We start from the raw sequence: 24,936 nt of genomic DNA, 5'->3' as shown, positions 1-24,936 counted from the left end.
CCAAATAGTTTATTTCCTCTACAGCTAATTTACGTTTTTCAGGGTTGGCTATAAATCCCACATCCTACAGGGCTTTTAACACTGCCTTTAAGTGCTGCAGGTGGTCTTCCCAGGTAGGACTGTAGATGATTATGTTGTAGATGCAGCATATTGATGGTGGGGGCTGAGGATCCTGTTCATAAGCCATTGGAAAGTTGTGGCAGTTCTGTGGATGCTGAAAGGCATAGTCTTAAATTGGAAGTACCCAAAAGGGGGAGGAGAAAGTTCGCTTTTGGGAGGATGCGGAGAAGGGAATCTGCCAATAACCTTTTGTTAGTTCAGTAGTGCTCAGGTGTTCTTCTGGTCCCAGCCACTCATCTACCCTTGGCATTGGGTAGGTATTGAATTTCGAGATGGCATTAACCTTCCTGAAGTCAATGCAAAACAGAACCATCTGGTTTGGAAACAAGAACTATGGGGCTCCTCTATTCACTTTTGGATCTCACATTTCCCGCCCCCATCTCCAGCATCGCTCGCACTTCCTCTCAGTCTGTATCCTTTGTGGCAACAATTTAAGGAACTCCCTGAGAACATTCTCCCTGGGCAGGTGGAGAATACAGTCGTAAAATCCTCGATCAGTGGGATGAGCTGCCTCCTTTGTACAGGAGAGACCCCCTCACTCCCTGGAACTGTCACCAGTTCTTGGCCGCTGGGTCCTTGGGGTCCTAATTTAGGTCCTCTCGGAGAGGGAGTTAGCAACAGGGCCTCCCATGTCTTCCAAAGTTTGAGAAGATTCACATGATAGACCCTGTTTTTTCTCCTCTTATATCATAGTCCCTACCTGTCTGACCACTTCAAAAGGACTCTGCCATCGGGTCATTAATGTAGACTTGGCTGAGGGTAGTAATAGAAGGAGATGGTCACCCAGGTGACAAGTCCACAGTCAAGCCCCTCTATTATAATTTTTTTCCCCGTGTGTGTTGGGCCTTTCTTCAAATTCTCCCTGGTGAACACCCGAGTTGTTCCCTTAACTGTAAGACATATTGGGTTGCATGGAAGGCCCCCCCCATGTCTTGTTCCTCCCAACCTTCTCGTAGCAAGTCCAGGATCCCCCACGATTGGCAATCATAAAGCAACTCAAATGAAAAGAGCCCCGTAGAGGCTTGCAGGACCTCCCTTATGGCAAACAGAAGTGGTGGAAGTAGCTGGTTCCACTGCGTTGGATTGTCACTGACAAAGCATCTCAACATTCCCTTCAGCGTCTTATTAAAGTGCTCTAGTAGGCCATCAGTCTGCTGGTGGTACACTGAGGTTTTCAGGGACTTGACCTTCAGAAGGGAGCATAATTCACACATCAACAGAGAGGTGAAGTTAGTCCCTTGATCTGTTAATATTTCACTGGGAAACCCCATGTGTGAGAAGAGCTTCAAGAGTCATTTCTATGGCTTTTGCAAAGCGAAGAGGAACAGCCTCCAGGTACCTGGTTGTGTAGTCGACAATCACTAATATGTACTGATGCCATGATGCAGTTTTTTCTAGGCGTCCAACCACGTTCACTCCGATCCTCTCGAAGGGTGTCTCAATCAAGGGCAGAGGAGCCTAGCTGACCCTTTGGGTAGGAACAACAGTATTCAATCACCTCATGATGCATGCCTGGGCCAACAGAAGCAGGCTAATACCCGAGACAATGTCGGGTTTCTTCCCAGGTGCCAGCGCATAGTATATCATGCACAAACTGCAACACAGTCCAGCAGTACCTGCGCAGCACCAGCAGCTGGGCCCTCAAAACCCTGGTTTGCTGATTCCTTTCAATTTGGTAGAAGCACTCTTTCTTGAGTGTGAAGTGTGGGTACTGCCCACCATGCTGAGGCTCTGTTACTTCTTCATTTATGGAGGCCATGTCCATATGCATGGGCTCAGCGTAGGGTCATTCCTCTGTTCTTGCACAAAATTCCCAGCCTATAGGAGGACTTCCAGGTCTCAACTGCTTGCCTCTTCTTTCCCTGTGGGGGTCACTGGCCATGTTGCTTGGGATGTTCCTTCCTCAAGGTTGTCGACTTCCTCAAGCCTTACCAAGCTCCAGAGAACTGGTTGTAATAATTGGCCCAGGTTCTCTTTGCTACCCAGGCTCCTGTATTAATGACTTGCCAGAAAAAAGGCCATTACTGATCTATGATTATGGGGTAGGCCAATTTTTCTGCTAGGACTACCATTATCACTGTGGTATGGGCTCCCATGCTCAGTTGTAAACGTTAGCTACAGTATGTATTGACAATGCAATGGATACAGTGCAGGTGGATCAGATTCTTAGGAGTGATGTCACCTCCCTCCATGGCCCTCCCACTTTTTGAAAGTGGACAGGCCTGGCCCATTCACTTTTTGCCATGGGCCTCCTCGCCCCACCCCTGGCCAGGCTGGCAGCTGGAACCCAGCCGAGGAGCCCGGGTAGCATGGGGTGCCACCCTGTGGACCTCCACCTGCCCGAGGTGGGGGGGCCAAGAGCAGCCCCCAGCCTGTGTCCCCACCCCCCAGGCTCCCTGCCCAGGGCAGGTGGAGGGTCCTTACTAGTCCTTGATAGATGGACTAGTAAGTGGTCAGATAGCAGGTGTTGTCAGACGTGCATGAAAAATGGAATTTAATCACATGACACCACTACAACATGAAATATTGAAAACCAAAACATTATTTGTGGATCAAGAAACTTGAGATTTCTAGGTAGGGAAGGAGTGAGGCTGTCAAAAGGAGAAAAGAGGGAAGAAATTAGGAAGAGAAGTAGAGATGACAGCATGACAGAAAGGTAGGGCTTGAACTGTGTTAAATTATTTTTAAATCGGGCTAGCTTTCAGCAGCAGTCTAACAACACTTTTGCCCATTTGCTGTTTTCTTGTTTCCTTTAACATGTGAATATTATGTTTTTGTTATAAATGGAATGCTTGTTTACTCATTAAACATTTCCAGGGCTAATAATACCTCCAAGCTGAGTTTATTTAACAATACCTACCTACCACTTATTTACAGCACTTTCCAACAGTATAACTCAAAGCACTTTTCAAAGAAGGTAAGTATTGTATCCCCATTTTATAGATACGGAATCTGAGGCACAGAGAGGAACAGCTAGGCTGTTCTCAGTGGTGGCAGATAATAGAACAAGGAGCAATGGTCTCAAGTTGCAGTGGGGGCAATCTAGGTTGGATATTAGGAAAAACTATTTCACTAGGAGGGTGATGAAGCACTGGAATGGGTTACCTAGGGAGGTAGTGGAATCTCCATCCTTAGAGATTTTTAAGGCCCGGCTTGACAAAGCCCTGGCTGGGATGATTCAGTTGGGGTTGGTCCTGCTTTGAGCAGGGGATTGGACTAGATGATCTCCTAAGGTCTCTTTCAACCCTAATCTTCTATGATTTGCCCAAAGTCAACCAGCAGGCCAGTGGCAGAGCTGGGAATAGAATCCAGATCTTCTGAGTCCCATCCAGCCTAGTGCTCTGTCTACTAGGCCACGCCTAATTGTAAACACTTTGACCTCTGCATTTATTCAGCTCAGGGGATAGCTATTGCTTTGCAAATAGGAAGCACTTCAAGTTATTACAACAGGGAAAACAACAAATGTCTATTTGTTTAATTTTATATTTAAATGCACGCATGCTTACCCATTTGCAAAGATAAAGAAAACACCCCCATGAATGCGGAGTATTTGGAGTGACATTTTTTCCCTCTGCAGCTATTCACACAATAAACTGTGTTTGCGCTGAAGTCCCTGGAACAGGAAAAGGGCTGGAATTGGAAGGTTCTAGAGCAATTTGGGAGGAGGGGGGAAGAATCAAAGAAAGTGAAATGACTGCTGAAAATCATTGGCTTCCTGCTGTAATGTGTCCTTTTTTTTGAGGACCGTTAAGTTCAATGACTAAAGGGGCTGTGTTTTCAGAAGAAAGAAGGCTAAAACAAATAAGTGCTTAAAATATCCATTCATACCTGGAGTCGCTATCTGGGGGCAAAATCCATCTGGCATAAGCCTGGCTAGGGGATGGGAAAATGCCCCATTTAACATGTCCATCCTCCCTCCCCAACCTGATTCTACTAATTATGGACCTTTAGTAGCAGGTAATTATACTGTACATGTAGTATTCTCGGCTCTCTATGAGCTGAGGGGTGAAAACATTTCACTCTACATAGCAATTGTACACAACTAACAAACTGCAATGTACTACTCATTAAATTCTACACTTCAGCGAACCAAGTTATTGTTCATTTCCCTTGATTATACAGGTTGCATTGCTTTAAATCTACAAATTCAGGAGATTGTCTTCAATATTGTTCAACTGCACAGGAGCAAGATGGAGCATTCTCATTGGCAAGCAGTATTTTAACTGCATAATTTTAGTTTATGGTTGAATGAGTTAGCTTACTGAAAAACACTGTGCTGTATACATGTCTTCCCAGAAACAACTTTCCCCCCCCCCTCTTGATTATGCAGGCAGCCACACAGTTGTAAAATTCAAGTAGACCTTCATTATCCAAACTGCCCCATATGGATTTGTGGTGCTTTTCAGAGATAATACACAGCCCCTACTCCAAAGACTGTACCATCTAAGAGCATGTCTACACTTACCTCCGCAGCAATCGATCCAGCTGGGGTCGATTTATCCCATCTAGTGAAGACACGATAAATCGACCGCCGAGTGGGAGGCGCAGGCGGAGTCAACGGGGTAGCGTCAGCAGTCGACTTACCGCAGTGAAGACACCGTGGTAAGTAGATCTAAGTACATCGACTTCAGCTACATTATTCATGTAGCTGAAGTTGTGTAACTTAGATCGATCCCCCCCACTAGTGTAGACCAGGCCTTAGGCCCTGATCCTGCATAGGGATCTTCTTCAGGAAGTGCTTCATTAGGATTTCATGTAGGTACAAGACTGCACTGGCAGATCTCAATGCAGGATTGGGGCCTAAAGGCCCAATTCTATAAGTCTTCCTTGTGTGGTAGTCCTACCAAAATTGAGGGCTTGCAGATCAGGTCAAACAGAGGAGGAAGGATCAGAGGGGAAAGTTAGAAAGTGATTAGGAAATAAGGATACTTGTTGGTTGCAGTCTACATTTACTACATATTTTAATATCACACTGAAAAGCTACAGCTGATTTTTCATATTACTTGTTTTGATATGATTTCATCTTGTTTCATTAAGGCTCTTTGATCACTTGAACTCTGTTTCATGTTTGAAGTTTTTCATATCTGCTGAACTTGGCACAAGTATACTTGGCAGCCTACACAGGTTGGTGGGGATGGTTGTTATTTGTACTTAGGTGGAGTAGAATGGAGGGGGTGTCACTATTTTTAGATTTGGCCTATGGCAACAGAAAGGATTAAAAGGAAACAACCATCATAATCATGCAGTAATTCTTACCTGTTACAAACAACAGAATATTAAATGAAATGTTTTGAAATCCATTTGCTGTCACTTTACTGGTGGACAATGAAAATCAAATCAGTTTCATTTTAATGTTTTCACTAACTGGAAACTTAGTTTTAAAACAATTTTACCATGGAATTTCCGAATAAGTTGTTGAGTCATTTTTATACGCTTTTATGTTTAAAAGGAATTAATTCTTACAAACTGGAAACTTTGAACCAAATTTAAATTGACACTGTTTAATAGACTACAGAGTTTTCCCAACTATCCTCCTTGAGAGGATGACTTTAAATGCAGCTATCAGTCATTATTGTCCTACCAGCCCGAAAGTTAAAAAACAAACAACAAAACACTCCAGTTTCTATCACTGTACATTTACCTAAATAATAGCAAAGATAGGAGAGTAGTCAAATCACTGTCTACTGGTGTTATTGATTGCTGTAGCCTGGACCTGCTCTGAGCAGAAGGGCTAGCCAGCAGTCAGTCTACACTAGTGCTCCCACTCCACTCACTGATGAGTGAGACACTTCATGAGGTAGAGGGGGAATAGTCTAGCAGACACAGTCTATCTGTTTTCCTTTAAATGGACAACAGCTAGTAAGTAGCAGTTTATTTTGCAGTTTGCTAGGGGTTCTTCACTTTTGATCCTAAACTGTTTGATTTTACACAAGTATAGGATTTCTCCTTCAGCAGCCAGCTGAATGGGAGTGACAGGGTAAAAGTGATTAACCGAGCTTGTAAAGTACTGTAGTTTCCCCCTCTTGTCTTACTTGTTGCAACCACCTCCTGCTAAGGTCTCATGTCTTCCGGTTAACACTTGTATGTTGTTTTGGCCAGGGCGAGTCATCCGGTTTAAAACAGCCGTTCCCTGTAACACAGGAACGCGTTACACTAAAACTGTATCGCCGCAAGTGCTTTTTCTTCACTATAAATCAGATGCAACTTCGTTAGCAAGCGTCAGAAACTCAGCATGAGGCTCGCTTTGGAGAGCGCTACTTGACCCCAGCATGAGGCATAATAAAGGGAAACGTCCACAATCGCCTGCCAGCTGTGCCGAGCCAGGTTGTCGGAGGGCAGGAGCGCGCGGACGGGAGGTGCGAGCTCTCGGGCTCTTTAGAAGAACAGGCTGGACCCACGGTCGGCTCCTGCCGCCGGTGCGGCCGGGTTTCCAGGGACGCGGTGGGAGCACGGAGCGAGCGCCCCGCAGCAGCCCCACGGGGGCGACTCACCCCGGCTCAGCACTGGGGCGTGTTCCCCGGGGCGCTCGCAGCTGCGGCCTGGCCCGTGACAGAGACCCGGAGGGAAGCGGGGTCACGAGCGCAGCAAACGTCCTCCTAGATCGTTTCCGCTCCACAGGGGCAAAAGAAAGGAATTGGAGCGAGTGACAGCTTCCTCCCTACCCACGGTCGGCGCGGGTCTTCCGCAAGAAGCAGGGATAGGCTGAGGCGCTAGGGGGCGTACCCTGCGGCCCAGCGATAGGCTGTTTATGGTAAAGGGCAGGGCCTCGGTGCCAGACGCTCTCCAGTAGGCTGTCAGGGTTGAAGGGGCGTGTCCCCGGTGCTAGGCGCGGTATGATAGGCTGCTTAGCGTGTGGGGGTGACTCCCGGCGGCAGCAGCCTCCAGGGGCTGAGGTCCGTCTCGGCGGTAGCGGCGGAAGTCTCGCGAGGGAGCGTAGCCGGGATTTGGCGGCTGGCTGCCTCCCTCTCGCTGGCTGCGAGGAGCTGCCTGGTGTTTGTGTGGAAGGGGGAGGAGGAGAAGGAAGGGAAGCGAGAGGAGCCCGAGCCCCGTCGCCTGCCCGCCGAGGGGAGCGGACCGGACCCTCCGCCCGCTCGTCCCCTCCCTCGCCCCGCCATGGCCTCGGGAGACACCCTGTACATCGCCACGGACGGCTCGGAGATGCCGGCCGAGATCGTGGAGCTGCACGAGATCGAGGTGGAGACCATCCCGGTGGAGACCATCGAGACGACCGTGGTGGGCGGCGAGGAAGACGAAGACGAGGAGGATGAGGATGAATGCTGCGAGGAGTGCGGCCCGCACCACCCGCCCCATCACTACCACCACCACCACCAGCCCATGATTGCGCTGCAGCCGCTCGTCTCGGACGGAGACCCCAGCGGAGCAGGCGGCGGCGCGGGTGGCGGCGGCGGGGGGCAGCTCCACCTGCACCATCACCAGGAGGTGATCCTGGTGCAGACCCGTGAGGAGGTGGTGGGGGGAGACGACTCGGACGGGCTGCGGGCCGACGACGGTTTCGAGGACCAGATCCTCATCCCGGTGCCGGCTCCCGCCGGGGAGGACGAGTATATCGAGCAGACCCTGGTCACCGTGGCCGCCGCCGGTAGCAAGAGCGGTGGGGGCGGCGGCTCGTCCTCGGCCGGAGGCCGCGTCAAGAAGGGCGGCAGCGGAAAGAAGAGCAGCAAGAAGAGTTACCTGAGCGGGGGAGGCGGCGGTGGGGCCGAAGGCGGCGGAGGCAGGAAATGGGAGCAGAAGCAGGTGCAGATCAAGACCCTGGAGGGGGAGTTCTCGGTCACCATGTGGGCCTCGGGTAAGTGCGCGCCTGGTCCCTCCCTCCCCGGGCCCTAGGCCCCGCCGGGCGCCCAGCAGCTCTGCCAGGCCGGTTTTGTTTTGAAGGGAGGCCATGTTTTGATGTGTGTGATGGGCGCCGCCATGTTCATCGCCAGGGCAAGTATGGCGGCTCCCCCGAAAAGATGGCGGGGTCTGCGCTGCTGCTGCTCCTGCTCCTGCCCGGCTCCGGCGGGGGGAAGGAAAGATGGCGGCGGCCGCCAAGATGGCGGCGGGGGGGAGGGGGAGCGAGAGGGAGGCAGCGCGCTGCTGGCTCCTGGACTAGGCCGCAATGGCGTAGTTTCTGCAGCAGGGGGAGGCGGGGTGTGCGGGCGGGCACGGTGCGGGGTGAACCCAGCCTCCTTTCCTCGCCCCCCATTGGCTCCATCTCCTCCCCCCCTCGCTTCTTTCTCCCCGGTTCTCTCTCCCCTGCCATCGGCTGGCTCTTTCCCCTACTCCCATTCCTCCGCGTCGGCTCTCCGCCTCTTCTCCCCTTGCCCGCGCCGACTTCCTCGCAGCCGCCTCCACCAGCGCCCCGTCTCGCTCTGCCTGCCGGTTCCCTCCCCTCCTTTCTGTCCGCCGCACACCCGGGGCCCCATTGGGCTGCATTTTAATGCTGAACATGGGCCGCAGCCCCGGATGACGCGTGTACTTCAGCCCGTGACCGTTATGTGAGGGGGGCGGAGGGGAATAAATGTCTGCTTGAGCACCGCCTGCCTAAGCTCTCACGCTGAAAGTTGGTCGTTAGGGCAGTGGGAGGGTTACCGGCGCTGCCTGGCGAGGGGTGGGTGCCTGTACCCCATTGAGGCACTTATAACTTCCCTGGTTCCAAGTGAGCCCTGTGGGCGAGCCAGCCCTGCTGTGCCTCTGCACTGAGTCAAGCCCTTTGCAAGAGGGGCTGGGTGTGGGTGGATCCTCTGCCTGACATGGGGGTGGAGGCTAAGAGAGGAAAACACCTTTCTTAGATTTTGTGTGTGTGTGTGTTCTATCTATATCTAGTGGGTGCTCAGATACCAAAGTGTTAGGGGCCTTAGAAATACCCAAGATAGGAGCCTGGATCTCTGTCAGCCGCTCTGGAGGAAGGGGGTGGATCTTATGTCAGAGAAGCCTGGGTCCCTGGCAGCATCTTGGAGGGTGGGGGAGGGTTTGGCTGTGGATCCTGTCTTCCGCTTGGAAATGTTTCAGCTCTGCCTTTTCCCATTTGATAATAACTGTGTCAGAAGCTTTTTCAGTTCATCTCTGTTTTAGGGGCAAATAAAAAATAAATTACACCTGTCAAAGAAATCTTAGAAAATAAATGTAAAATCCAGCGTGATACAAGATTTTAACCTTTTATGATAGGGCGGGTGGAAGGTTGTGCCTGCAGGGTTAGGAATCAACCTGATTTTGTTTCTGGCTTTGCTAATGTCTTTTATTCCAAATATTGTTTTCTCCCCCTTACTTTTGAAGCGTTTTGTAGATTTCTGGAAGAGATGGACAATAAATTAGGTTGCCTATCAGTGCAGAATTCTTACTTGCTGTGTCTTCTCTGTAAGAATCACATTTACTAATATATGTTGCTGGAGGGCAGGTGTTAATCAGTTACTAACTGTGTGTGTGTGTGTGTGTGTACACTGTTCATGAAGAGCTGGCTGTTTTAATGTGGTTGTCGAATGAGTCTCGAGGAAGAGGTTGGAATTCCATCTTCCACTGATAACTACTTCTAACCTTGAGTATCGTAATAACTTTAACAAAATTTTATCCTCTGAATTTTAACTCCTAGAATGCAACAGTGGTCAAGCAGGTAGAAGAGACAATGTGAACAAAAAATACATCTTAACGCATCTGCCACTGTAAGCTGTGTAGTGTAGCCATAGCCTGTATCTAGTTGTGGTCAGTTGAAGGTACTGTTAAGATAGCTGGAAACAAATGACTGGGGGACAACTGAGTAAATAGGCTACAGGAGATTGCCAAAATCTGTTAGCAAGTGCTAGTGTGCATTTGAATTCTGCACTTCAAAGTGCCCAGTAGGGTGCTTGCTTAAAGCTTGTTATACATACAGAATAGTACTTGGTTTAAATGAAGTACAATAGATATAATGAATGAGCCTGATACCCTAATGTAAAACTGGTTTAAATGAGAGAAACTCCATTGATTTCAGTGGACTCTGTTCCTTATACTAATGAGGAGAATCTGTCCCTGTTTGTAACAGTTTATCAGAGATTTTTGAATTATACTGCATAACTAACTGCTCCACATATTTAGACTGTAATCCAATGATGCTGGGTGCTTATTTTTAATTATTATAGTAGTCTTTTGCTAGAAATCAGGGCTACTTTCTTTATTAGGGCTGGTCTACACTAGGAACTTACTGGCATAGCTGCATCTCTCAGGTGTGGTATGAGTATTGGATATGAAAAATTCACACCCCTGGGAGACATAGCTGTGCTGGACAATTGAAGAATTCGTCTGTCCACCTAGCTTCTGCCTCTCAGGGAGGTGTATTACACAGATGGGAGAGCCCCTCCTGTCAATGTAGACATTACCTACGCTGAAGTGCTACAATAGTGTACTTGTGTACAGTGTAGTTGGCTGTAGCAACATGTCGTTACTGTTGTGAGGGCCACCGAGACTATTCAGTAGGCTAGTCCATCCCTTGTGTGACCTATAGTCCTGAGACTTAATTGTTAGTCTATTTTCAGAAGTTCCAGATTATAAACTGAATGGATACCAGAATAATTCCACAAGAAGCATACCCCAAAACTCCACCTCCCTCAACAGGGTAGAAGCGTGTTAGTAGTATACTGTTCTCACAGAAGATAAAATAGGACGTTTGACATTGCATATTGCAACTAAACAAGGTTTAAATTAGTGGCTTTTAAATGTTTTGCACCATTGACCCAACAAGTTAAAACTGTGCAGACTGTGGCATGAACAAGTCCTTAATTACCTGGTAAGGCTTCATGTCTGACTTAGAAATTTAGTAAAAAGTTCATCAAAGAGAGAAAAATAAACAAGTGGTTTGTCAAGATATGGATTCTGTGTGGTTTGCATCTGGGGGTTTTCAATGAGGAACAAGGGCACTTTGCCTTCAAGCAGTGGTCTCCAACCTTTTTACGCACAAGATCACTTTTTGAATTTAAGTGCAACCCACCCCTTCCCCGAGGTCCCGCCACACTCAAACACCCCCTCCCCCCAGTCGCTTGCTCTTCCCCACCCTCCACTCACTTTCACTGGGTTGGGGTTTGGGAGGGGGCATGGGCTCTGGCCTGGGGCCAAGGGGTTCAGAGTGTGGGAGGGGGCTCTGGGCTGAGCCTGGGGAAGGGGGTTGGGGTGCAAGCTCTGGGAGGGAGTTTTGGTGCAGGAGGGGGCTCTGGGCTGGGGCAGAGTGGTGGGCTGTGGGATCCAGGAGGGGTGTGGGGTGCAGGAGGGGGTGCAGGCTCTGGGAGGGAATTTGGGTGCAGGAGGGGGCTCTGGACGGGGGCAGCGTATTGGAGTGCAGGTGGAGGTACAGGGTGGTGGCTCCAGGAGGGGGGTCAGGACTGGGACAGAGGTTCAGGGCGCAGGAGGGGGTATGGGGTGCTGGCTTTGGGAGAGGGCTCAGCTGGGGCAGAGGTTTGGGGTCCAGGAGATGGTATGGGGTGTTGGCTCCAGGAGGGGGTTGGGGTGCAGTCTCCCGCCAGGGGAAACTTACCTCAGGTGGCTCCCAGTCTCGGCGCAGCGGGGCTAAGGCAGGCTCCCGGCCCCATGACGCTCCCAGAAGTGGCCAGTGTGCCCCAGGGGCAGTGCATATGGCTCCGTGTGCTGCCTCTCTTTTCAGGCACTGCCCCCTCAGCTCCCATTGGCTGCAGTTCCCTGTTCCCAGCCAATGGGGGCTGCAGGGGCAGTGCTTGCAGGCAGGAGCAATGTGCAGAGACCCCTGCGTGCCCCCCCCCCCGGGAGGGACCAGGGGGGCATGTTGACTGCCTCTGGAAGCAGTGTGGGGCCAGGGCAGGCAGGGAGCCTGCCTTAGCGGCAGCCCCACTACACCACTGGTCTTTTAGTGGCCAGAGATCGTGATCAACTGGGAGAGTCTCCAGGATCGACCAGTCGGTCGCAATCGACCGGTTGGTGACCACTGCCGTTGAGCAATATAAATTAACAGCACATGCCATTTTCCAGTGCTATTAAAGTGATTGATAAACCAGAGTTGTTAAATTTAGGGCTCATATCTTTCCTTCAAATGAGCATTACCATACATCTTCTAAAAGTAATCTATTCGATGTGAGCCTGTGTACCTAAGAAGGCGAGTATTTAGTTTTGTTGTATGGTTAAGTCAGTTGCAGCACTGTTGTTGGTAACCATTTAGGCTTTCCATCAAAGTGCTCTGATGTCTCCTTTTGTATTCTGCTGTATCAGAACTTGACAAACACAAGGTTGGTTTTAAATAAAATGTTAGTTTGAAAACAGTAATGCTTTATGGCAGTTCTTCAAGCTAACTTCAGCTTTGCATCTGGAAAGCTTTCTGACTGACTTCCTTTCATACATGTGGAAGTACAATGTACAATGATCTCTGATCTGTTAAATATTCTTCAAATATTTGAAAATTACTATAAACTCTTCAAGAGTATACCTACACTGAGTAGCCTCTCTGCATTGTCTATAGTTTATCTCCAATGTATCCGTTGGGTGCCATTCATGATCAGAGAAAATCGTGTGTGGGATGATTGGTACTGTTCCTTTTAATGAGGAAAAGGCCCTGATTCTCTTATAAACTGGGAAAATTCTGCGATTTTTGTGGCACAAGAATGCACACTTGTTTTTTATAACTAGAACTGTTGCTTTTTGTTATCCCTGTTTTCAGTTGCTGGCGTCCGACACCACTGTATTTAAAATATATACTGTAGTAGCACCCAGAGGCCGCAGTCTGGATCGGAGCCTCGTTATGATAGGGGCTATGCAAACAGTTTTGTTTTTTCCTTTCTATAATGAGTCAAGTTGCCTCTCTCTCTTCCCCCTCTGTGTTCTTGATGTCAAGTTTCAGGGGGTAGCCGTGTTAGTCTGTATCTACAAAAACAACAAGGAGTCTGGTGGCACCTTACAGACTAACAGATTTATTTGGGCATAAGCTTTCGTGGGTAAAAACCTCACTTCTTCCGATGCATAGAGTGAAAGAAGTGAGGTTTTTACCCACGAAAGTTTATGCCCAAATAAATCTGTTAGTCTTTAAGGTGCCACCAGACTCCTTGTTGTTTGTGTTCTTGATGTTTCCCTGACACCTTACAACTTTTATTTTCTGGCAATGTGTATTCTGTTTTCTCTCCACTCTAGTCCTATCCCCCTGTCTCATTCCAAAACTTAACCACTACCATGCTGTTTATCCGATCAGTCTCCTTCCATCTACCACCCATTCACTCAGTCACCTAGAGGGCTTGGGAATTTTATCAGATGCCTTGTAGCCAGAGGTTTAAACCTATGAGCCAAAGACTGATAAAGAAGATGACCCAGGGGCTCTCTCTCACCAAGCTATTGCATCTGGAGTCCTCCTTCCACTGGGTGGAAAGGAGAGGATGTCAGGATTTCTACCGTAAGGTGCTGTTTCTGGACTGTGGTTGATCGCAGTCTTTCATACTAGCATTTGGCTAAAAGGTGCCTGATAAATTTGAAGTGGTAGCAAGGAGAAGGAATAACTAGGTACTTCCTGGTTTTAGGGAGAATGGGTTGAGGAAATGAGATTCTACGTCTCTCTCCTCCCCAGCATCATAGCTATCTCTGCCACCACTCTCCCAGCTTCAATTTGAGTCCTCGTCTTCGATGAATAGGGCCAGTGCTGGGTTCTGGATAGTGGCAGTAAAAACTTACAAAACCCCAGTCAGATTGCGCTCTTACTGAAGCTTGTCAAAGCTCTGAGCAGCACTGGAGCTCTTTGCAAACTGGGGAAGACAGTACTGAAATTGTGGCTCCAGAAAGAGTTGTTGTTTTAAACACTAAGCTTAGAACACTAGGGCCTGGTTTACACACACTGCATGGATTCAACTAAATTAGCCTCTAAATTGTAACTTACTTCTGTGAGGCCTCTTAAAAAGGATTGAGTGGCTAAAATTGATTTAGCTTAATTTGGTAATACCACAAAAGAGTTGCATTGATTCAGTTAAATTGTGCAATTTCTGTGAGTAGACCAGTCCTAAGCCATCCCCTTCAGCTGTTGAGCATTGCGTTTAAAAAAAAAAAAAAAAAAAACACTTTTGAGTGTCATGCTCAGACAGGAGTTGACACAAAGATTACTCGTGGGAGAATTCTGTGCCTGTGCAGAATTCATGTACCCCCACAGATATTCCCCCCCCCCCCCTCTGCAGCATATAGATTCTACTGGAGAGGTGCTGCAGTTACACCTTTCGCCCACCAGGGGTTGCTATGGTGCCAGAAGAGATGGCAGCCAGTGGGCGGAGAGGAATAGGGAAAGACAGCGTTCCTCACAGATGGGACAGAGCAGGGCACATGGGGCTGCTGGGGAGGGGGTGTCACAGACTGGGGTTCAGAAGGGCTAGTGGGGGGACAGACTGGGGTGTGGGCTCAGGAGCTGGGGGGGGGGTGACAGCATTGAGCCAGGAGTTGAATGGGAGGGGGCTGCAGGGACACATGGGGATGGGGCAGATGATCTGCCTGACTGAATGGGATAGGCTAGGGGTTAGCCAGGGTCTGCATGGGCGAGGCTTCCCAACTCCCTACCAATCCACCACCACCAACAACAAAACACGATATTTCTCCCACCCACACCCAACAACCCTCCAGGTTCATTCCAAAGGCTCCTTCCCTCTCCCTCTACCCCTGACTCCCCCAAGCCTTTGCTTCTGAGGAAAGCAGGAGATACGTTCCTGTTTTGTAGTTTAATATAGAACTTCGAGTAATTTATTTAATGTGCCTCGTTAGGAATCTATTTGTCAAAAAAACATTTCCTGATTGGTTTTTTGGGGTGGAGGTGATCTGTATTGTTACAGACATACTTGCTGAAAGGTACTTTGAAATAAATTATCAAACTAATTGAAACTGGCATGGTTATATTGTGTGCTTTTTGACAAATAAAATATGCAGAATTTATAATTTTGTCACAGAATACCCCTGGGAGTACAAGATGTAGTAGTCTGAGCGGGCCAAAATACACGAACTATAAAAATTGTAGTATTCTTGATAATTTTATGGTTCCATCTCAATGAGCTTCCTGAGTTTTATTTTGAGACTTTATGCTGGAGTTAGGGGGTGGGTCATTTAAGGTCCGTTTAAGATTATGCTCAGCCTCACATCACAGCATTTGGGGGTTTTGACTTCTGACTTTTGTGGGTTGTTTTTCCCTCTCCAGCATCTAGTGCTATCTGTCATTAGGAGTACAGGAACTGCCATACTCACCAGACCAGACATCTAATTCAGGAAGGTGCCTGACTCATACTTTAGGAAGGTGCAAAAATCTCCAGGTAATGGACAACTATGGAATAAGATGCTTATCAGAGAACTTATTCCCAATTGAAGCAAGTAGTGATTGGCCTATACCCTCAAGCAGAGGACAATAACCTTTTTTAATCCTAATTCATAAAACATGGATGTTTTGGGGATCCTTAAGTATTAATCTGCTGTTGAATTTGTGACAGTTTCACAGGCCAACTGTACACTGTAAATATTTTCTTTCCCCTGTTTTAAATGTAATGTCTTTCAATGGTGAGGGTAAATCTCACATTTGTAACATTAATTATTTTAAATACCTATCAAGTTGCTTCTCACTTGGTTGTTTCTAAACTAGAGTCCTAGTCTTTCAGTTTTTAGTCAACTTGTTTTAGTTTTAAATAGATGATTAAAATAACTAACTATAATGCATAATTAACATATAGGAGAAAGTGTGTTTTTTGTTAAAGGTTCAGTTAAAGACTTGTGCCTTGCAATTAAAATGAGAGCACACACCCCATAAGTCCTCTAGCAAAACAAAAGATCAGACTTCACGTTCCTGATCTTTCAAAGGGGAGAGAACTTTTCAGAACTCCTGCATACATCATAAGGAATCAGATACAAATCCAGTTTAAAAAATCCTTTATAGATGGTTCCTTTTCATATTTATACCTTTGTGGTTGCAGCATCCTGCACAGTGCTGAAAGGTTAGGATCCCATAGGCTGTATATGTTGTGAGGAGTTGCTGTTTCTATGGTCAGGAAGAGGTTAAGCAACCCAGTGAAATACAGAAATTTTTTTTTTGTTTTTTTGTTGCCATTTTCCATTGAAAATTGGAATTCTTACTTAAGCTTCAAGTAGCTTTAAAAAGCTTTGTGCCATCTCCGTGCTTGAGGTAGCAGTTATTAAAATTGGGTTGGAATGGAGATGGGGAGCTAAGGCATGAAGTTGATTAGAATGACTTAAGTTAAAGTTGGTATTTTTTCAACTGCCACAGTTGGAAATGAATTGAGTCTACCACTGTGTAGGTGGGCACCCCATCTTTCCAGTGGTGGGTAGCATTCATTTCTAGCTCTGGCAGACAGAGAAAAAGTGCCTTAAATCTGGTGTGGATTGTTTGGACAAGCGCAGTACTCTTTTGGTACCAATCCAGGACTTAGTATAGGAAATCTCACACTGGTCTAAGGTCTAATTTTCAATCCCTCATTAATAGATGGTGCATATGTGAATGAGGGGAAGAACACACATCTTCAGCATTTGCTTAATAGCTGAAGTTGTGTTCTGCTTTGCTTAATGCTACTTTATTGGCTTAGTTCTTTAAAATAAAACCTTGGTGCTTTTGCTCTGTTACAAGGGGTGTGTGTGAGCATAGACATGTGCACGAAAACACTAATTTTGGTGCCTTACACACATGCTCTACTCTTTATTGCCACTCTCCCTCCATTTTTTGACCTCCCATTTACTTTTTTTTTTTTTTTTTTTTTTTTGACCAGGTGGCCTTCAAGATCAGCCCTAGGTGGAGTGTAACAAAACACTATCTGGAGGTGACAAATGTTTGAACTGTTGTTGCTTGGCTAGGGAGGAGCAGACTGGTCGCCTCAAACCAGTGAGGTTTCTGGCTACTGCTGCAACGTGTGTATGTTGGAATAATTATAAGTGGTGTAAGAACCTTTGTGCAAGGTGGACTGCATACTACTTTGATCGCATATAGGTAGTCCACCTTAATGGAGGATGAAGTCACAGTACCGGCCAGGTCCAAGATCCTCACACTGCAGCTTTCTTCTCCCTTGCACTGGATGTTTGTTGACATGGAGAGGTAATCTAAGTGTCATTGTCATGTTTCATGGTGGCCTCACATAAATGTTGAAGTCAAATCATGACAAGATCAATATGTGCAGCACTTGATCAATTCATGCATCATCTAGTGATCTGATACATCAGGTTGGGTGACCTGGGCATAGAAGAACCCTGTTCACAATATGTGCAATGCACATTAAACCACCAAACAGTCAATTAGGTAATCAGTAGATGAGGCAGAATGGAACTTGTAACGAGAGGTTTGGCACATAACTAGAGAATTTAGCAAGCTAGCAACAATTCTTTTTTTCCAAACATCATAATTAAGAAGACGTTTTGCCAGAAGAGATCAGTGAGCAGTGGACACAGATGTGCTGTACCAGTCCTGCCACAGAAATCTGCTTGTATGCCTTTTAACCATTCTTGCCATTGTCCAGGACAATGCAGAAAGTCAGCATGTTGCAGGAGATTGTGATTCTGATGGCAAGGCTTGAAGAGACCATTACTACTAGCAGAGGGTCCTGTGTATTCCCCAGCCATTGAATTCATTCTTTATCCAGAATTTTATTCAAGAATTTTAACTTTTTTCAAACAAACATTCTAACCTTGCGATTATGAAGATAACATTGAAAAGGTTAATTGAGCATAAGGTGATGGAATGTTGTCTTCCCGAGTTTACAGAAGGCCTGAAACAATAACTCTTAGATGCATCCTGCCCTGCATCTCAATCAGGAGATTCAAAGACTGCAAAATTTGTGGCATCTTGGGGATTGGTGTGGGAAGGAGGGATGTAAGAATTTGGCATTTAATGAACCAAGCAACCAGCGACTTTCTGTTCGTGTCCTCTTAGGAGTTGCCTGCAGATCCCTTACGTTCTCCAGTTTTCCCAGAAGTGGGATTTATTTGAATTACAGTATATTCTCCCTGCTCTGTAATCGATGGAGCCAGATAACAGGGCTCTGGAAAAACCCTTCATTTCCATGACCTGTTATCTAATGGAGATGTAAACAAAAATACTGACTGCAGAAGTTAAGGGTTCTTTTCATGGCACTTGGGAGTGTTTGCTATAGAATTTTGTCCCATTGCGCCACAGAGTACTGAGGACCCTAATTATTGAACCTAATAAACATGACCATTTCCACTGTTCCTACCAAACTGGTTGGCTGCCACTTGACAAGATTTTGGACAGGGTAATCTCTACCCTTTCACTTTCCAGATAAAATCCAACAGAATCCTTGTAATGTCACTGTAATTTAAAGTCTGGCATACACAGTGGAGTTGCACCAAAATCAGTAAAATACGTTGCATGATAGGGGGTGTCTTCACAACACAGTTAGCTTGAGCATAACTTGAGTTACTATTGTGAACACCTTCATGATAGTGCCACTAGGAGTTTGAAGGTGCCCAGCTTAAGATGTGTATCACACATATCCACCGTACTGGAAATGTCCAGTAGGAAGAACTTCCACTTCAGATATGGAGCTTTATCTAAACATCCTCTCTAATGTGGAATCCCGAGTCTCTGCTGAGGACACTTCGGGTTGTCTACATCATGCTAAACGTCCTCTTGCAAGGTCTCTTTTGATTCTCTTAAAAGCAGTATCTCTGTATGCCCTCTGTCAGTTTTTGTTTTTGTGTTTTTGTTAGTAGTCATGTCAGCCAGATGAGTATTGGAACTAGATACTCTCTCCTTAGAGTGCTGGTAGTGCATTTTTCATGCTGATAAAGTGGTTCTTGGGGGCAAACCTGGCATTCATCCATGAAGTCAATTCTAGAGTCCATAAATCACAGGAGATAGCACACGCTAGTCCTGTCACATGTTATCATTGAAAAAGCTGTGGCACACCTGGCATATGGACACTGTGCTAAAGATATGTTTAGTCAAATCCAGAGTGTTGAGAAAATAAAGGTAATCTGGTCTCTCACATGGCTGTAAGGGACAAAAGTCTTGAAGCCTAAAATATCTAGGTGCATCAGCTGGTGTCTGAGATACAAGGCATAGATTGTCTTCACCCATGCCAACTACTGTAGAGTTAGTTGGTGATCAGCATATGGATTAGCCTAGCCTGGGTATGAGGTTCGTTGGTGCTTTACTCACCTGTGTGGTACTAGGACTTCTGGGGGCATATCCCATGGTTCTTTATGCTGCAGTAAATTAAGCTGCTATATGCATCTTTCCCAGTGAATTGTGGGGGATCTCTTCTGTCTTTCTGGACATGGGCAGCAGGGTGGGGAGTGGCAAGGTCCCTTCTGGCCCTGTATATATCTGATTCTGTGAAGACATTGGGGGACTATCAGCACTAAGGTAGTTTAGCCTGCATTCTTACTACAAGTGGTGGGTTACCTGTCAGACTGAAAACCTGACTTGGGCTTTTGCCTACAGCCCCACATGAGCCAGCTAGCAAAGGTTGAAAGCACCAGTAACTTTGGGTGAAAGAGTTGTGTGTGTGGAAAGGATTGTAGTTAGAGGCAATCCCTGAGTAAGAACCATGGCTAACAGAGAGATACCCTGACAGCAGTAATGGGCTCTTTGGAAATGTATGCTTCCTAAGAAGAAAGCTCCCAAACAGCTACCTGGTGGTCTTGTTCATTTACTTATAAAGTACTTCGTAATAGAGGTGCAAGCCTGATCTGTTGCTGTCTTGGGGAGGATATTGAATGCTGTATTCAGTGTCTCAGTAACTGCTTTATGCATAGTTGTTTTAATTTGTTTTTGGTTACATTGGAAAATTTTCTCACTCTAGGATACATGTTGATGAAATTCCATTGTAAAAACTATAGAAACTACTGTGCTGAAAAACATTTACTGCCTACCTGCCAAAAGGAAAATTTTGGGTAAGATTCACAGATAGTGTTTTTTGTTTTGGTTTGTTTTGTTTTTTGTTAGCCCTGTGGCTAAAAGAAGGGATCACTGTTTGCTAGATACCAAAACAAAGTTTTCATGCTTTGTGGTAGGGACTCTCATAGTTACTAGTGTTTTACTCAGTAATTTACTCATGTAGAACATGGTTTTCAACATATTTGTGGAAATGATCTTGGTTGGCAGGCTCTTCAGAAGGAGAGGCATAACATTGAGGTAGTCTCTGACAGTTCTGAATTCTTACAGCTTTGGGGGAAGTAAGCATTATAGAATCTGTGGCTCTTGCTACTAGGAGAAAGGATACTCTTTAGGAATATATGTATACAATTTTCTTATTGACTAGCTTATATGATATGAGGCTGAAAGTGAAAACTAACCTCTGTCTCTTGTAAATATCACCAAACTCAGATTGGAAGTTGGGAGAGGGTATAGAATTAGCTAAACAAGAGAGGCTATCAAAACTCATTCTGCTCCAAGAATTCAGGAGGTATAAAACTTAATTCAGAAATACAGAACTTCCTAGAAGTTTTATGTTTCTACCTGTCATAAATGTCAATTAATGCTGTTCATAAGCTACTAAACATTTGGAAGAACATATTGTTAAGCGTGAGGCTTCTGCATTTATAATACCTTCCTAAATTAGAGTGGTGGCTTCTTTTGTAGGTGCTGGAAAACATATATGTTAAACATTTTGTACTTTCACTTTTAGTTAAATGTGAAGAGTATTTTCAGCAATTATTAGAGAAAGAAAGATGGAGAATCTGTAATATGAAGACTAGGAAGACTTTCTAGGTATTTCGTTCAATATATATATTAGAGCTTTCTCTTTATAACTCTTTAACACACACATTTTCATTTTGTTAGAAAAGTGTTTCATTTTTCACCATGAAACATTTAAGTGAACTGTTATTTGAGCTGGTAGATCAGATTAAACTTCAAACTAGCAGTAACAATTCTAGAAATAGCTTGGTGTGGCATAGTTTAAAAGCAGGCATTACAAATTGGTGAGAGAGTTGTCATTTTGGTATTATTTTTAAACACACAGATAAAAGAAACTTCCTACAATGCAGGTCTTTTAGTACTCTTTTCTCTTCTCTACCTTACTGAACAATGGTGGTTTGTTACTTTCTGCATTTTATTGTGTTTCTGTAACATGAATAACTAGCGCAGGGGTCGGCAACCTACGGCACGCGTGCCAAACACGGCACGCGAGCCGATTCTGAGTGGCACCTCGAGTCCCCCCCAACACCCAGCCCTCTGCCCTGCACCTCCACACACCCCAGCCCTCTGCCCTGACCTCGAGTCCCCCTCCCCCCCAGGCCTCTGCCCTGAACCCCCCCCCCCAGAGCCTTGTGCCCTGCACCTCCACACACACCCCAGCCCTTTGCCCTGACCTCGAGTCCCCCCCACACCCAGCCCTCTGCCCTGAACCCCCCACCCCCCATCCAGCGGGCTGAGCAGGCTGGCGGCGTAAGATCAGCATTTTAATTTAATTTTAAATGAAGCTTCTTAAACATTTTGAAAACCTTGTTTACTTTACATACAACAATAGTTTAGTTATATAATATACACTTAGAGAGAGACCCCTTCCAAAAAAACGTTAAAATGTATTACCGGCACGCGAAACCTTAAATTAAAGTGAATAAATGAAGACTCGGCACACCACTTCTGAAAGGTTGCCTACCCCTGAACTAGCGCATACTAACCCAGGCTAGTTCTATCTTTTTTCCTTTTTCCTTCTTGTTCACTGTAGTCCTCCTTCCCCACTCCTGCCCCATCTAGTACATTTTCTTTCTACTTCCTTTGCCTTGCCTTTTCTTAAAACTGGGGGAGCTGTATCTGCCCTCTCTTATGCTGAGTCTTCGCTCTTTACTGTTGCATTATAAAGTGGGAGTTGATATCTTTCTGGTGTGGCTCTGGATCTCACTCATGGGACAAAAGTGGCTTGACAAAGCTACCCTAAATAAGCAGGGCGGTGGAAGTAGGATTATACTAGCAAGGAGGTTATTTCTAACACTATACGTACTGGGCAGGTCTACACTACTGCAGGAATTGATGCTCTGAGATCGAGCCACCGGCGGTCGATTTAGCGGGTCTAATAAAGACCTGCCAAATAGACTGCAGGTCGCTCTCCAGTCGACTCCTGTACTCTACCCCCGACAAGAAGGCCTGGTCTACACTTTGGGGGGGGGAGGGGGGGGGGAGGGTAGATGTAAGATACGCAACTTTAGCTACAGGGATACCGTAGCTGAAGTCGACATATCTTATTCCGACTTACCTCCCGTCCTCACGGGGTGGGATCGACGGCCGCGGCTCCCCCGTCGACTCCGATACCGCCACTCGCTCCGGTGGAGTTCCGGAGTCAACGGGGAGCACGTTCGGGGATCGATATATCGCATCTTAACGAGACGCGATGTATTGATCCCCGATAAATCGATCGCTACCCGCTGATACAGCGGGTAGTCTGGACGTATCCGAAGAGTAAGGTAAGTCGATGGGAGATTTTCTCCCATCAACCCCCCACAGTGTAGACCCCGCAGTGAGTCGACCTAAGGTATGTCGACTCCAGCTACGTTATTCATGTGGCTGGAGTTGCGTAGCATAGGTCGACTTACCACAGTAGTGTAGACATAGCCACTGTGAGCTATGGTAGAGGCACTATGAACAGAGTAAAGCTGCCCCATACCTGCTAACATCATACCTGATGTTTCATTACTCTGATCCTCGCTGTATTTTTGGAAGGCTCCTTGTGGATGGGAGAAGGAGAGATGGCTCTCCGAGTCTTTCTCCCAGCAGTGAAACACTCTGAGGTGAATACTTCCTAAGGCCCTCTACACACTGAAGAGAACTATTAGCCAGCTCCCCCTGCTGGATCAGGGGCTTTAAAACATCAGTAGAGAGAAACCAGTATCTTCACCACTTCAGCAGGCTTGGGGGTGGGTGTTGAGCAGCAGCACCAGGGACTCCTCCCTGCTCCCAGGCCTGCTGGGAACAGGGAATTGAAAGGAGGACCTGCAGAGCTGCTAGAGAGGAATACTCCCTAATCAGCTTTCTGATCAAAGGTCTGAGTGATCCCTGTCCTTTGTTTACACAGTGGTATAGGGAAGTGGGAGCACAGTTTGATGTCCATGCTGGAAGAGGAAGCGCCTCAGCATGTGCAGGAGATTTCATTGGCTATCCTTTGCTCTCATGTTGTGTGATTAGGAAGGCAGCCAACAGAGTTGTCTCCACTGATTCATGCATTTTCCTTGTAGGACCTGTATGAAGGTCTGAAAACTAGTTTATAGGAAAAAACCCTAGAATTGGCAGGACTGATGCCAAAGTAGACAGTAAAGATATCCCGTTTAGGCCATGTTTACACTACAGCGGCACAGCATAGTCCAGCAGTTCTCAAACTGTGGGTTGGGACCCCAAAGTGGTTCAGGACCCCATTTTAATGGGGTCGCCAAGGCCAGCATTAGACTTGCTGGGACTCAGGGCTGAAGCCCGAACTCCACCCTCACCCCAGGCAACAGGGCTCGGGCGGGCTCCCTCCCTCCCTCCCCCCCGTTTCATATAGTACCTTTGTTGTCAGAAGAGGGTCCTGGTGCAATGAAGTTTGAGAACCCATGGCATAGGCACTTCCTATATTGATTGAAGGGGTTTTTCCATAGCTGTATGTAATCTACCTCTCTGAGAGGCAATAACTAGGTTGATGGAGGAAGTCTTCTGTTGATCTAGCTGCAGCTACTGTGGGGATAGGGTCAACCTAAACAGGTTACACATGGTGCAAAACTTTTCATAGCCCTGAGCAATGTAGCTAGGTTGACCTAAGTTTTAGGTGTAGACTAGGCCTACGCTAGACAAATTGGGGTTTGCTGCAGGGAAACAGGTCAGGAATAGGAAGGTAGATGTGTTTTTTGTCTTCCATGATCATCTACATACCTATTGGCTCTGGCTACTAAAATCCTCCACCACCTCTTCAGTATTTTGCCTTCAAAGGTGATCTGTGGAGGTGCAATGTGCTTTTACCCAGGTCACCAGACATTTTATTTGAGTATTGTGGCATACCTGTTTCCTTTTTTTTTTTTTTTTTTTTTTTTTTTTTTTTTATTTAATACTTTTGCACATTCCGAGATCCACCAGTTAAATGTATGCTTCATCTCTAGGATGTTCCTAGTTATACCCCATAACTTGCACTTTACTAGATCTGAATACACATCTAATTAAAAAGTGTGTGCATATGTTCACCACGCCTCAGAAAATGTGTATTGTGGTTTTTTATAACTTGTGGAACTGATTCCTGTTGACTCCTTACAAGTAGCATAGGAGTCTAGAAGTGCACTGAGATTGGTTGGAGAACGTTAGAATTTTACTTGTAGCAATAGCTAATTTGCATTGAAATATTGGCCATGCAAAATGCCTAAAGATAGTATTCATGGTGTTTGATTTAATATATGTAAACATCCAGGGTAATTTTGTCTATTTCAGATGATAAAAAAGACATTGACCATGAAACAGTGGTGGAAGAACAGATCATTGGCGAGAACTCTCCACCTGATTACTCAGAGTACATGACAGGAAAGAAACTTCCTCCTGGAGGAATACCTGGCATTGACCTTTCAGACCCCAAGCAGCTAGCTGAATTTGCTAGGTAAGTCACAAAAGAGCATCTGTTAAATCTAAAATGACTATCATTCCATTGTTTTCTTAAATAAAACCTTCAAAAAACATGAATACTAGTTGTCAAATTACTTTTGCCTGTTCCATTGTGACCTATATTACTTCACGTAAAGAGCCTGTGAAACAAGCAGTTAAAAGTAACAGGAACTTGTGTCCTTATAACACAGTATTCTCAATATTTTGTTTCCATTTCCCAAATGCTATAGTCTTTTAAATATTTGATTTTTATCAATGCCAGATAATTTTTTTACTCTTTAGTCTTTGTGGCAGGCAGGAATCAG

The 24,936-nt window shown here is 46.1% G+C and overlaps 1 protein-coding gene across 1 annotated transcript in view; it reads left to right on the top strand.

Annotated features, from left to right (window-relative positions):
• The first annotated feature begins 7,233 nt into the window (after positions 1 to 7,233).
• YY1 (YY1 transcription factor) overlaps positions 7,234 to 24,936 on the top strand; it is a 37,526-nt gene continuing 19,823 nt past the window's right edge. The window contains exons 1-2 of the mRNA XM_065403128.1: positions 7,234 to 7,927; positions 24,464 to 24,626. Of these exons, the coding sequence (XP_065259200.1) occupies positions 7,234 to 7,927; positions 24,464 to 24,626 (857 nt within the window). The remainder of the gene's footprint in view (positions 7,928 to 24,463; positions 24,627 to 24,936) is intronic.

This window comes from Emys orbicularis, chromosome 4, assembly GCF_028017835.1.
Source record: "Emys orbicularis isolate rEmyOrb1 chromosome 4, rEmyOrb1.hap1, whole genome shotgun sequence".
NCBI classification, from domain to species: domain Eukaryota; kingdom Metazoa; phylum Chordata; order Testudines; family Emydidae; genus Emys; species Emys orbicularis.
The sequence above is the reverse complement of the archived record's forward strand: the minus strand, read 5'-3'. Positions and strand labels throughout refer to the sequence as shown.